General features: G+C 45.1%; 1 protein-coding gene across 3 annotated transcripts in view; it reads right to left on the bottom strand.

Moving 5' to 3' along the window:
- Positions 1–874: 874 nt before the first annotated feature.
- Positions 875–14144, bottom strand: part of ERG (ERG, ETS transcription factor) — a 189187-nt gene continuing 175917 nt past the window's right edge. For all 3 annotated transcript variants that reach the window (XM_012811949.2, XM_023519590.1, XM_023519591.1), the window contains 4 exons: positions 11377–11445; positions 10667–10723; positions 9946–9993; positions 875–2802 (listed from right to left, as the gene is read on the bottom strand). In XM_012811949.2, coding sequence (XP_012667403.1) covers positions 2282–2802; positions 9946–9993; positions 10667–10723; positions 11377–11445 — 695 coding nt within the window. In that variant the 3' untranslated portion in view covers positions 875–2281. The remainder of the gene's footprint in view (positions 2803–9945; positions 9994–10666; positions 10724–11376; positions 11446–14144) is intronic.

Below are 14144 nucleotides of genomic sequence, written 5' to 3'. Positions count from 1 at the left end.
TGGGGCGTCCAGAGCATTGGTAACTGTATCCTACTGCCTTTAAAGACCACTGCCAAAATATTCACAGCACAGAGGTTTGGCAACTTCATTTAATCATAGCAAAAGGATTACAAAGTGCAAAATGAGTCCCCAAACAGCCATGAAACGGGCCAGCTCAGAACCTGATTCGGGCAAAGAAGTTGCTCAAGCTCGCGCCTTCTCAATTACCCTCTCGAATTCCCTTCGCTCAGCTAAGGTTGGCGGTATGTGTGAGACACGGAAGGAAAGATGCCCAGGGACAGTGACTTTAGATCACAGATGCCCAGGGACAGTGACTTTAGATCACAGATGCCCAGGGACAGTGACTTTAGATCACAGAGATAAGCAGTGTCTGCCAGGGAGAAACTGCGATGTCAGGCTCAGGGCTGGTGAATCCCAGACCATGTTCAGATTATTCCGGTGTGGAAAGATGAGAGCAATAATTTCCCTGTTTGGTTCTTCTGAAAGAGAAGCCAAGTCGTGTATTTAGAAGCTGTCCTTGCTTCCTTAAAGTGAGAAATTGCAGCCACCCACGACACTTTATTTACCAATCATAATACAGTTTGCATTAAGACCAATCTCTTGTTCACCATTCAACAGATATTTTATGATCATTGCAGGAATGAAGGGTGACGTGTGACCAGGTGCTGAACTAGAATTTCTCAATGACGACCTCAGCTTGAGAGGCTTTCTTCATTCTGGGCCTAAGTATGGAGGCTCCAATATGAAGCCCTTGCTAGGAATGAGAGACGGGGGCAAGAAGGATCCTTAGAGGCCGACGCCGTTTGGGTGCTCTCTCTTGCCCAAGTGCCTGGACAAAGTAAATTGTAACACACAAAACACAACATTCAGCACATTTCCCTCAGGCAACTTTAGTCACTAAAAAAGTGCAAATGCAGACTTCTGTGTCAATCTGATTTGCCATGCTAGGCCAAGCTCATTTTATTACATACATTCTGCATTCTAAGAACTAGGAACGTCATATTGTAAACATTAAGCATACAGAGTTAAAATTCAAGGCCACATTGTATCATTGATTGTCTCTTTTGTCTTGTGTCTTTGGCTGGCCGAGATCAACTCGTAGTGTATAAATGCATAAGTTATATAATTATTATATAAAAAGGAAAAAAATTGACTTGTATACTTCATTCTGACAAACGCACAGCGTTCGCGACTCGAAAGGAAACTGGAGCCTGCCTACCCAAAATGCCTACGTGGTTTCTGGCTGTGGTGGCCCAGGAGGCCGTCTCTTACCTGACCCTGGGGAGAACGAGGCCCCCGCAGAATGATGAGGTCCTGAATGTTTCTTTTAAATATCAGACAATTCCAGTTAACATTTTCTTTTGATAAAAAACAAAAAAGAGAGATGCTAGTTTTTCCTGCTGAATTTGACTACTTCCCCTTCCTCGTGACACTGGGGCTGCCATAACACTGACCACATGAACCCACGAGTCTCCCTAACTCCCATTCTCCACACTCCCCAAACGTCCTCAAGTCCAGTCTTTACTGCTTGAGAAGTTTCTTCCCCAGCCGGCGCCGCCGCCTCCTCTGCTCACTCCTCCTCCTCCTCCAACCCTCTGCCTACCATCACGCGCTCTGTCTGCACACATTCTCGGTCCCGCCATTTGGCTCATAGTCTGGTAATACTGTAAAGGAGCTGGAAACTTCAGGTCGTCTTCACAGCTGGAGAGAGTGGCAGCGCGGCATCAGATGGGTGTATCTCATTTCAACCCAAACAGCCAAGGCCGCTGAGCTCCCTACCCACGTCTGCTGTTGGGCTGCCGTCTCTCCTGTCTTTCTCTTTCTTGTTTTGTTTGTTTCTGATATGTTTCTATCATTAAATACAGGTAGTTTTCCTTACAATGACATTATAAATGGTGTGTTAGGTCACTTCTGTGCTCTTTCTATTGCTTTAGTTTAGTCCCGGTTGGCATCAGCAGGATCCTAAACTCTTAGTAAAGTCTGTACAGTTCCCGAGACCACTTTCTTTGGCTCCCTGTCCTTGTGACCTTTGGCTTCTACATACGATGTGTCTTCGACGAGGGCTGCCACAGGTTACATGTCCGTATACATTACGTTGCGGCGCCCTCATCTCGGTAGTAATAACACTTTAGGAGTCTTTGGCTCACTCCCCTGGCTTCCTTCCCTAGCCCCAGTAAAGCTTTTTCATTCCTCTTGAGGCACTTTTGATCATGTTCTCCAATAGAGTCTGTGGTGATTTATTGGTGACTGGACGTTGCTGGGAAAGGCCTCTGTCGGGTCTTTAGTAGTAACTGCCCAGATGAGAAGGCATGTGGCCGGCGGGCAGCCTCGTGTTGGGGTATATCCCCCCAGTGGGTGAATTCCAGTAAGGGTTTGGGGCAGCAAAGAAACTGGAAGATGTCACGGGGAGGGCCGGAGGGTGGGGAGCCACAAAGTTCATCTTCTGCGGGTGGGCGTGGTAGGAGCCCATGTAGGGGAGGTCCGAGGGGTACTTGTACAGCGACGACTCTGGCGGGTGTGGTTGGAGGGCCTGGGCGATCCCGTGAAAGTCGAACTTGTAGGCGTAGCGCTTGCCGTGGACCTTGGTCATGATGTTTTTGTCATAGTAGTAACGGAGGGCACGGCTGAGTTTGTCGTAGTTCATGTTGGGCTTGCTTTTCCGCTCTCCCCAGCGCCGGGCAACCTCATCGGGGTCTGTCATCTTGAACTCCCCGTTGGTGCCCTCCCAGGTGATGCAGTTGGAGTTGGAGCTATCAGACAGGAGCTCCAGGAGAAACTGCCAGAGCTGGATCTGGCCGCTCCCTGGCGAGAGAGAGAGCAGTGAGAACAGACCTGAGCGGAGACAGAAGTGGGTAGACTGGTGCGCCCCCCACACTCCTTTTTCCAGGCCCACCCACCCATCCCTCAGCTGCTGGGGTGCTGGCTGCTCTTGTCCTGTCTCTGCCTCTTCTCCAGGGAACTGTCTTTGGTTAAACAAGGGCTGCCTCACCCACCCCAGGTATCCCATAGCCAGACAGACCGCAACGGGGTCCCCTAGGCCCCGCCAACCCGTGTCGTTCATGTTCAGAGCTCCCTGTGGGAGCTGATCCAGCTGATGGAACAGTTAGCTTGAAGGGGGTGTCATATCTCAAGAGCATCTCCCCTGCCGTCTTCTGCTTCCTCACTCCTGCCCTCCTGAGAACATAATCTTAATTAGCCTGCTACACAGGCACCCTCATCCCAAGTTCTGCATGGGGGAAACCGGACCTAAGATGATGGTCCTCGGTGACTGTCAGGCTAACAGATCTGAGACCTTTCGAGATGCAGGGAGTCCACACAGTTCCCTGTTCAAGTTGGTGCCAGCCATTTCTGCCTTCCTTAAAAGACCAGCCGGATAAGCCTGGTGTTCAGGGGATAAAGAGCTATTTTTTCCTCTTCTGTGAGGCAGGCAGTGCTGTTAGGTGAGTGGCAATTATGACTTAATGCCATTTGTATTGGCCAGGTCGAGTCAGATAATAAAAGTTAGACTTAGGAAATGAACTCCTAAAAGTTTATGGAAGAAAAATAGAGAATGGAAGTAAACACCGTTATTTCTAACATAACATTTTGCTGGCACTCAGAAAGAGATTCTGTCAAAACTTTTCCTAGAACAGAATTAACCCACTCAAAATGATGGAAGCTCAGAAAAAAGTCGGTGCCTTTTCAGGCCAGTCCGCCCAGTTCCAGTGTCATAATGGGGATCCGTGCGTAGCCCCCACACTGCACAGCCAACTGTGGTAAGTGGTGTTTCCAGAAAGAAACTGCCCCAGTGGAGGTTTTGAGTCCTCCTGGGCAGTCCAGGGAGACTGGGCCTTGGTCACAGAGATCGCACTCCCTGGGTGTACACAGTCAGAATTTTCTTGATCCCATTGAAGGCATATAGATACGAATTTTATGTTTTATGACATTCAGAGAAACATTGAGGCACACCATTCTAGCCACTGAATTACAATACTTTGACGAGGATTTGCGGCTCCCTGAAGGAGATAAGCATGTAAATATCGACTGGTACTGAGGACTAGGAGAAGTGAAGCTGTGCTGGACAGATTTGGGAGCTTCTGGAGTAGATGGGAGGCTGGTCCTTCTTCCCACACTTCAGTTACACCACTGCCTGGGGCTTATTTTACCAAAAAGATTACCTTTTTTTACAAGTAACAACAATAGATGTGATCAAATGATGCAAGTAACTTTAACTGGCAATAACTTAGGGAATTGATATCCTGTAAAAATCAATTATAAGTTTGTCTTCCCCAAACTTGCTCCTTACATCAACTCATAAATTCTCCTTTCTGTGTTGGCTACGTGGAAATGGAAATGTTTGTGAACTCATCCATACAATAGCATCGTGAGAAAGGTCAGCCTTCTCTGAATATATTTTGGAAAATGCTCATTTTCAGTCTAGTAACACATTTGAAATGTATTAACAGCTTGTAGTTCATTGCAGGGGAAACCTTTGCTGTTTCAGACTCACATGCTCAGACTGTTCTCAATCAAGTTTTGTGGCCTCCAACGTTTCATTAATATGCATTTAAAAATGTAAAGAATGGTATAAGCAAACCATATGGTCTTGGTATATATATTGTAAGTAAAGGATTACAACATGAAAAAAATTCCAATGTTAAGACCTGGGAATGGGGAAGACATGGACTTGAGATTTGGCAGTCTGACACACACGTCAATATAAACAAGTACAGTTGTTTGAAAATAAATATTCAGTGTCAACTTCCTCCCATAGAGAGAGCAATTCCACAGATTCTGTATAAATACACAAACCCACCAAATAGCCGAAATAACACTCCTATCTATTCAAACCTTGGCACGGCCTCTTAGGAATTTGTCCCTCGCCCATTTCCCCTATAAACGTGTAGGAGAGAACCAGTATAGGAAAGTGACCTCACGTCTCTATACTAGAAAGTCAGGGAGCAAAACCCATGGCTGGAAAAGCAATGCCCAAAGGATAGAGAGCTAATTCTCACTTGCCTAGTTTATGCATTAGCCGTGAGTATGTATTAGCTCAGGCCTGTGAGTATTTCAAGGGTCTAGGGAAATAAGTGATCTTATTAAGCAAGATTCTTTAGCTTTCAAACCTGGGAATAAACCCATACACACAGTCAATCAAAGTTTGCATACATAGTATCCAATGAAACATTGTGTCAAAGTCATTAATCATTAAATTTAATATTCGTAACAAAATTCATTGTATTTGCAGCGTGTAGAATGAATTTTCCTACTGGGCAAGAATCCTCAAGGCTGCACCATGGCTGCTGGGAAATCATTACCAAAGGTACATTAAATGAGTTGCTCTCAGCCACAGAATTTCAAAGGCAATTGGTTAAATTCTAATTTTACTGCCCAAACAATATCATTTAGTGCAGAATGAGGTGAATTTTAGAATATAGAATAGGAATTCCAAAACCTGACTGCCTAGGGCTTAGGAAAGCCTACAAGTGTCTTGGGTCACTCACTGGCCAAACTAACAAGTAGAAAGAGATGCTCTGAAAAGACAAAGGTTTTAATCTCAATGGCATCTCTGCTTCTACATCACGAACGTCCTTTCGTGGTAAACCTTCCACACCTATGTTCTCATGCTATCTCAGTAACATCCTTGCAAGTCAGTAAGGAGTACCTATTTTTGTCATAGGGTAATCAACCCTGAAAACCAGTACTGGCCCCCCCTCAAAAAGTGGCAGGTAGCTTTGTGCACCTGCAGGAGATCCCTGTGCAGGAAAGGGGTGGGTGTGGCTTTTAAGAGCCAAGGAGGAAATCCTTTAATAGGGAGGGGGGGGAAGTCACCTAACACAGTTAAATGAAAAGTAAAGAAACACAGTAGCAAAGAGGCACAGACTGAGGGAAAAAAAGGGTAAAACAAGAAAAAGAAAAAAGAAATCTAAATGGTCTGCAAACCACAGAGAAAAGCAGAGAGCTGCAGAGTGACTCAGCAGCTGTGGGCTTGGTGGAAACAGTGTCCCTCCCAGTGTGGGGCATGGCAGCCGTCAGCTGGCAAAGGGACAAAGGCGGTGAGCACAGCGGCCTGCGTCACAGTGGTTGGGGCCACTTTCTGTACAAGCCAGAGGTGGAGCAGAGAATCCCTGTGCACTGCCTGGACCCCTCCACAGGGCAGCAGGTGCGTCCCAGGTGGAATTCTGTGCCCTGAGGCTCGGGGTGGCTCAGACACCATGGTTGGAGGGGGCAGGGATGCATGGTGACAGGGCACACCAGCTTTGGAGCTGGTACTGCCACCACCAAATCCTGGCTCTGCCCCTCACAGGCCCTTGGGCGAGTCTCCCAGCTCTGCCTCAGTGTTCTCATCTGTACAGGGGGCGTCATGGTACTACTATCCTGCAAGGTCACCGTGAGGATGGTCTCAGTATGTGAAGCCTCTTGTCGTGATGTCTATGGGCTGATGACCAGAGTTTAAGGAAAGGTATATTCCTGGCCCACAGCTTGGAAATAACGAAAAGAAAGCAACTATCCCTGGCCCCCGAATGCCAGGTCGGCCGTGCAGAAGCGTGAAATGGCAGTGTCCTCAGGGCTGACTGATACCTGGTTAAAGCTTACTATGTCCCAGGCAGCCTGCTAAGTACTTTCCATGAAGTTGTTCACTTAATCCCCACAAGAATCACATGATTAGCCCCTTATAGAGGTGAGGAAATTGATGCTCCAAGAGGGAGACCGACTTATCTTGCCCAGGGTCTAGGAACCCAGCTCCCAGGCTGCCACGCTCACTCTCAGCACAAACCATCGCTTTCGGGGCCTCCACAGCCTGCTGGGGTCCCTCCCCAGCTGTCCCCTCCCTGGGCCGGGAAGGCCGCATGCTTCCACCTCCTAACAAAAGACTCACATTAGAGTACTGGTTTAGCATCAAGGGACCCTCTGAACGTAACCCGTGAGAATTCTTTCATGGGGAGATGATTTAAATCCATTAGAAAAGCCACGTTCAAGTCTCAGTCATTCTGATGGCACAGAAGGGAGCTGTGATACTTAGAACTAACCCATGGGATCAGAATGCCGGACTGCAGTTTTCTCAGCAGGAGAAATGATATCCAAAGCGCATACCGGATGAATATTTGGGAGAGAGATGCTGGGATGCCGATATCGTCGTGGGCATTCCTGCTGTGTGATGTCATCTTTCCACTGACAATGATGAAAAAGAGTTTATATTGTATGAAGAGCAAAGGCAGCAATTTTGAAGTGATGAAGGATTTATTTATCAGAGAATGGAAACATAGAATTAGACAGGAAGAAGCATGCTCATTAATAGAAAGATAAAAGACACCCTGGTTTGGGGGAAAACGTCACGTGAATACAACAGGCACAGGCCTACGAAGAGAGGGAGAGACGGAGAGCAGGCGTGATCCCTCACAAACGAACAAACCTTTACCTGAAAGTCTCCTGGCTACAAAACAAAGCACGTTGTTGCCGTTTCCCCAGGTCCAGGAAAAACGGTCTGCAGAGTGTGAAGCACAGACCTTTGCTCAGGGCGTCAGCGCTACTGGGACACTTTGTATCAGGACGTTTCCCCCAGGCCTGTGGGGGGCCCAGACCCCAAGTCCCACTACCTACACAGCCGGGAGCCAGTACTGTGCTTAGGGGCAAGTGACTCTTAGGTCCCATTCCCCAAACAGGCCAAGCAGCACCTTTGAGGTGTGGCAACTTGGGCACGGACGGGTGTTTCATTTGGCCAATCTGTGAGTAGAAAGCCAGTCTGGGGTTGTGGGCCACAACTCGACTCCTCCTCCTCCTCCTTCCTGACCTCAGACTCACACCCTGCACCTGGGAAGCTGTGAAACTGGACAGAAATCCTTCCTTTCTATTCTCAGCCCCCACTTTCCAAGACCCTCTCATCCCTTCACACTTAGTCTGAGCAGTATAGGACCAGACGATGGAAATAGACTTTGGAGACGGAGTCAGGTTCAAATCCAGCCTTCCTTCTTACTGGCTGTGTGACTCAGGAGTTAAGTAACTCCTCTGGACTTCTGATTCCTGTTCTGGAGGATGGAGACAGTAACCTCCCTGGGCTATGATGAGGCACAGAAGGGACCTCAGACATAGCACGTTCTCCTGCGGGGGCGTTCGTGATGTGGGAGCTGTTTGATTGTTATTTCACATTATTGTATGAACGTTCCCAGAGTGGTCCGGCTTCCGTCCTTTTCTTCTTCTTAATCTATCCTGGACGTCATTGCCAGATCAGTCTCCCTGAAGAATGACTGATTATCATCATCTCTACACATCGTTATTATTTTCATTTGAATGGTTAAATGGCAGTTACAGACAGAAAGCTGAGCAGAGGTGTGAGCAGGGACGCAGGCTCTGGGGACTGGGCTACAGCTGGACACTCATGCAGAGAAAAGAGCATGTGGGTCCGTGGTTTGGACAGTATCCTAATTACCTGTGTCCATCTCTCCACTGGCTGAAAGCTCCCTGAGGTCAAGGACTGTATCTCCTTATCCTTGCCACTCATTTATTCAGCAAATGATTACTGAGCACCTAGCCCAGGCCCCAGGTAACAGTCCTTTCTAGATGCTCAGCAGCTTTAAAAATATTAAAGCCAGGTGCAGTGGCTCACTCCTGTAATCTAGCACTCTTGGAGGCCAGCAGGTAGATTGCCTGGGCTCAGGAATGAGAGCCTGTTATCTATTAAAAATGGAAAAACTAGCTGGGGATGGTGGTGGGCACCTTTAATCCCAGCTGTTTGGGAGGCAGAAGCAAGATCTCTTGAGCCCAATAATCTGAGGTTGCTGTGAGCTGTGATGCCACAGCACTCTACCCAGGGCAGCAGAGTGAGACTCTGTCTCAAAAAAGAAAATAATAATAATAAACAAGTAAAATAAAACATGTATTGAACTAATGTGAACCAAAACTGACAAAGATGCAGATGCTAAAAAATAATGATATTTCTCGTGTTCTCAGTCTATAGATTATTTTTGCAGGGACATAGCTGATTGAATTTGAATTTTTCCATTTCCAACCCTATTTTGGCCTCAGCATTTAGGAAACATGCATCCCAGCTTGTGTTGCAATGAGCCTATGACTCTTGGCATTTGGACGTACAGCTGAGAATATTCAGCATATGCTGTGAATCTCTGAAGCTGATGCCAGCACAGCTGGTTCTGATCTGAATGCAAACAGAGAAAGCTATTTGGTTGGCACTGAAATGTCAGGACAGGTGACAATCCTTGGCAAGGTAGTGCTTACAAAGGGGTCAAACAGAATCTGCAGTTTCTTCTAGCATCTGGATTCAGAAACAGGCCATCAAAGACGATACAGAATTTAAAACCTTGTGGTTGTAATTAAAGTTCTCTTTTTTAAAAATATTAGTTATTTCACCTGCTCGTGAGATGAGTTGATTGTGTCCCCCTAAAATTCATATGCTGAAGTCCAAACCCCTGGGACCTCAGAATGTGACATTTTTGGAGATAAGATCTCGGATGAGGTGATCAAGTTAAAGAGTGTTCACGGGAGGAACAGGGGTTATTCCGATACCACTGTGTCCTTCTGAAAAGGGGGAGTTTGGACACAGAGACAGACAGGCACAGAAGAGGTGAGGACACAGGGAGCAGACGACTGTCTGCAAGCCGAGGGGAGACACCCAGAAGGACCCTCCCTCCCAGAAGGAACTAAGCCTGCCCCCGCCACCAGCATTTCAGAGTTGTAGCCTCCAAAACTGTGAGACAATACATTTCTGCGTTCAAGCTACCTGCTCTGTGACTATTGCAGCTTGGATTAGTTTATAATCTTCTTTGCTAAAGCTAAAATCTTAATTTATAACCTGATCCATTTTTCCCACTATGGCAAATGATTCAGGTGAGATCTAAAACTAAAACTTGTGCAATTAAAGGAGATTCTCACCAATACCAGTTCACCGTTCAAAATAGCCACTGCTAGAAAGATCACTTTGTAAGAACAAAATCCTCATCGGTATCTCACCTGGATTTGCAAGGCGGCTACTTGTGGGTCCGAGAATCTGGTAAGGATCTACAGCAAAAAGAAAAGACGTCAAATCTCAAAGACATAGTTGTGACTTGGTGTCATGAGACTTCACACATAATCCTGACTCGGTTGTGTCTTCAGATTCCAGAGCTGAAAATGTCCCCAACCCAAATCACTTGGCTCCTCCTCCAGTATGAGACAAGATGCCACATAGGATCTCAGGGAAGTTTCTTCCTAGTGGCCTTCTAGTGGGTAGCAGGGCTCAGATTCAGCCCAAACTCCTGACACCTCACCCAGGGCTCGCACCTCAGAGGGTATAAATAAGCATGTGCCAAGCCGCTGGTCAGCCCCAGTGCCGTTCAGTGCACCACCAATACCAACCGTAACTTGTACTTCCACACTGGATGTGACACAGACATGATATACTCAAACATACTATGAAACGTGTTTGTCCAGGAAAGAATTCATAGATCACAAAGAAGGAGTCTGTGTGCAGGTGGGATGCCTTCTTTCATTTTCATTGCCTAGGTTTTTGAAAAGTTTTAGCACAATCTTAAGCCACAAGGCTGGGGACTTGGCCTCCCTTTTGAGTAGGCTGGGGACTTGGTCTCCATTTTGTATATGGAGCAGTCAAAAAGGTGAAAAAAACAATAACATTGATTTCATGTAAAGAGTGACAAATCTTGGAGACAAACATCAGCTGGTTCGAGAGACGTACCTAACTGAGGACGCTGGTCTTCCGTTTTGGGCACTGTGGAAGGAGATGGTTGAGCAGCTGAAAATCCAAAAATAAAAAAGACAATTAGCTATCCCTAATATTTAGACACTAGTCTTTGATGCGGGTGTGGAATCATGCCATCAATCATTTTAGTTATGAACGTAATAGTGGAACTCTTGTAATAAGATGCATCTTATGGTAAAAAAAAAGTCCTTTTCTCGTAACACCAAACATAAACATTGTGACAAAGAAGGAGGCTATTTTCCGTCATTGCAAACATTTGTATCCCTATTTCTAAAAATAAAAAAATAATGATTTGAGGTGGCTTACAAAACAGATCAAAATAAATCATCTTCCAAAATAAAGATACAAAGCAACCACAAGGAAAATAAAAGAAAGCCAGGGATACTTTAAGTATGGCTAACATTAAGAAAATGACAAATTATTTCTTCTGTACTCAAATATTCCTTGAAATGTGCTCGTGTCCATGTTGAAATACAGTACATCATTCCTTTCTTTTCATTATGCGAGTAGGTACTGCCCAAATAGAGAAAAGAACCCTTGTATTTAAAGACCAGTTGTGCTTTGTGGCCAGTGGAACAAACTTTCTATGTGCTGAAGAATCATCGATTAACTGCAGAAGTTATGATTTACTCCATCCACAGTTATCCAGTGGCTTGTGACATGTGGATTCAAAGCCAACACTGTACCTTTTGACTGGGGGGTGGGGTGGCCGTGACCGGTCCAGGCTGATCTCCTGGGGGGCTCATATGGTAAATCTGTAAAGACAAATAAACGGACTGAAAGATCAATAATGTAATTTCTATAATACATGCTTTGGTTTTTATCTGATTTTTTTGTTTATCAGAATAACTGTGGTGCAAGAAAATCTAATCATCCAAAGAACTATTCTACTATATTTGGGTTTTATTTACAATTCATAATCTTGCATTTTATATGGATCTAAAATTCTCACCCATTTAACAACTCCATTGACAGATCCTCCCGGAGCTTACTGACTCTTCTAAAGTAATTTCCTACAATAATAAGTCAAGACCATGTTAAAAGTTTCTTACATCTATCCTGTTTCTTCTAACTTGGACTGATCTACATCTATCCGTTTATGTTCTTCGTGACCCGCTCAAAACACAGTCCACAACTTGGATGAATCAGACGAATTTTGCTTGAGGTCTTTCCCTAAGTCTACCAAATGACATTTCATGCTCCTTCTCCTCCTCTCCTTTGGAAATGATTTCTGTCTTCTTAGCCTCCTATCACTCCAATACCTCTCTCGGCCAAACTCCATTTCCCTTTATACTCTCATCCATTTATATTGAATCCATTTTACCTGATCTAGTTGTTTTTGTAGGCAAATGTCTATTCTTTCTTATTTTCTAATTAAATTTAGGTTTTCTCTAAAGTGAACTGCATACAATGAATTACAGGACTGAAATGGTATTGCACCCACAAGATATTAATGATGACCTTCAGAGCTTAAGTACATGCCAATAATTTCTCTGTATTTATAACTTCATATCACTTGTCCCATAAAACTTCATTGCACTTTGCATGTGTAAATCTGATAACTATACTATCCCTAGTGTGCTCTAAGTTCATGTCTTGTTTAAAAATATTTTGCAGATGCTCTTCTTAACTGTGCATATAATATGTAAAACTATTTCTATATGCAGTCTTGTTACACAGCCCTTTCAAAACTATTTCTTGGATGGCTGAGTCTTAGTTCAATGATGTGTCATTCTGGGCAAACTGAAGGCTATAGCCAGACACTTTGGCAATTTCAGCAGAACCTCTGTCAGTTGACCGCCCAGAGGACTATAACAAGCTGGTCAACATACAGAGGCAGTCAACATAAGCAGGTAGGACTACTGTCCTGATCTATGAAAATTAGGCCAACTTGAGGAGGTGGTCAATGCAGGAAAGTGGTCAACTAGGGAGGGTCCACCATATTTGCTGCCAGACACTGAGAGATGGCTACTAAATCGTACTCGAAGGATAGGGGAATGTAATTATTTTTAAGGCTCTCTTTAAACCAATCATTTATCCTTATTAAAAACCGGCAATTTGGTGAGTTAATTTTCAGAAAGCTTGACTATGCTGTATAAGATGTGTCTCTTCCTATTTTCATATCCCAAAGAGAACAGAAATGATATGCAATGTGAAATTCAACACAGAATTGCCTTAATTTATTTGGTGTGTTTGGCTATAAGCATTACTACTAGTGTGGTCTATGAAATCCTACGCTTCAGCACTCCGAGGGTTAGGACATTTTTCTTTTCAAACTCTGCCATGGCTCACACCCCCTGTCTCAGCTGGCATTTTTGCATTTTTGGACCTTAAGCTTTTCCCACTCAGCTCCTCAGATTTTCACTTTTCTGGTGTTCGGGCTGCACATGGGAATTAAATCTGCCGCCGCTACCCATTTACAGCCGAATTGCAACTTAAGTCTCTGGGAGCACTTTGCACGCCGACTCTCAGCCAGTTGCTTTTTGTCTCAAAGATGGTTAGCCAGAGTTTCAATTTGCAAACTGTCTCATAAAGAAAAACCTTCCAGCTGGGAAACCATAATAAGATCTAGTCTAATTCAGGAACAGAAAGGCATCTTCCTAAAGGGGAAGAACCTTCTATTTACCAAAGGGAAGAACCAAGCCCATAAGGAACGCTGTTCTAGATGGTTGTTTCTCAAACTGTGGTCTGTAACCAGGGACGTTGGCAATAGCTGGGAGCTTGTTAGACATGTGGAATCTTCCTCTAGATCTGCTGCTTCCCCCTCAGCATCTTAACGAGATCCCGAGGCACTGCCGTGGGCGCTCACTGAAGCTTGAGAAAGCCCACTCTGGGCCCTGCTCTGGGCCCTGCTCTGGGCCCTGCTCTGGGCCCTTTCCACCACCCCTTTGTAACAAGCTATGTTCCTGCAGACACTGAGCTCAGAAATGCTATGTGCAGGGTGCCAATGCAAATTAAATTTAAAAAAAGGTTGAAACTGTTTTCGACCAATGGTTTTTACCCGAGGTATAAGGACACGACTGAAACTGAAGTGAGCATTTGTAGGCTAGTCAGATGCGACTGTAAACAGAAAAGTGTTGCTTGTGAAATTTAACTGGAAAAAAAATAATCGCCAAACTACTACTACAAAAACATTTTGAAACTCTTTCTTCAAAAATTCCTTCTTAGGGTGTATAATCGTATCCTGTCCTCCCTTGAAAATAAGTCAGGACCTACACAGCACCAAACTGGGTCTCCTTTCAGCCAAGTATTTGAGATGTTTATATACGAACAATGATTAGCATGTCCATAAGTGCTCTGCCGTGGAAGATAAGCGGGCTTTTGTTATTTTTCATGACATTGTAGTCCAGTGCTTCCTTATCAGCCACTGATCACATGCTGTGGCCACTAAGCCTCCTCCTGTGGGATGTGACATGGGGAAATTCTCAACTCAGCCTTGCTGAGACGGGGGCAG

This window comes from Otolemur garnettii, unplaced genomic scaffold, assembly GCF_000181295.1.
Source record: "Otolemur garnettii isolate 467f Iridium unplaced genomic scaffold, OtoGar3 scaffold00180, whole genome shotgun sequence".
Classification (NCBI taxonomy): Eukaryota; Metazoa; Chordata; class Mammalia; order Primates; family Galagidae; genus Otolemur; species Otolemur garnettii.
This window is presented reverse-complemented; position numbering and strand designations above follow the sequence as displayed.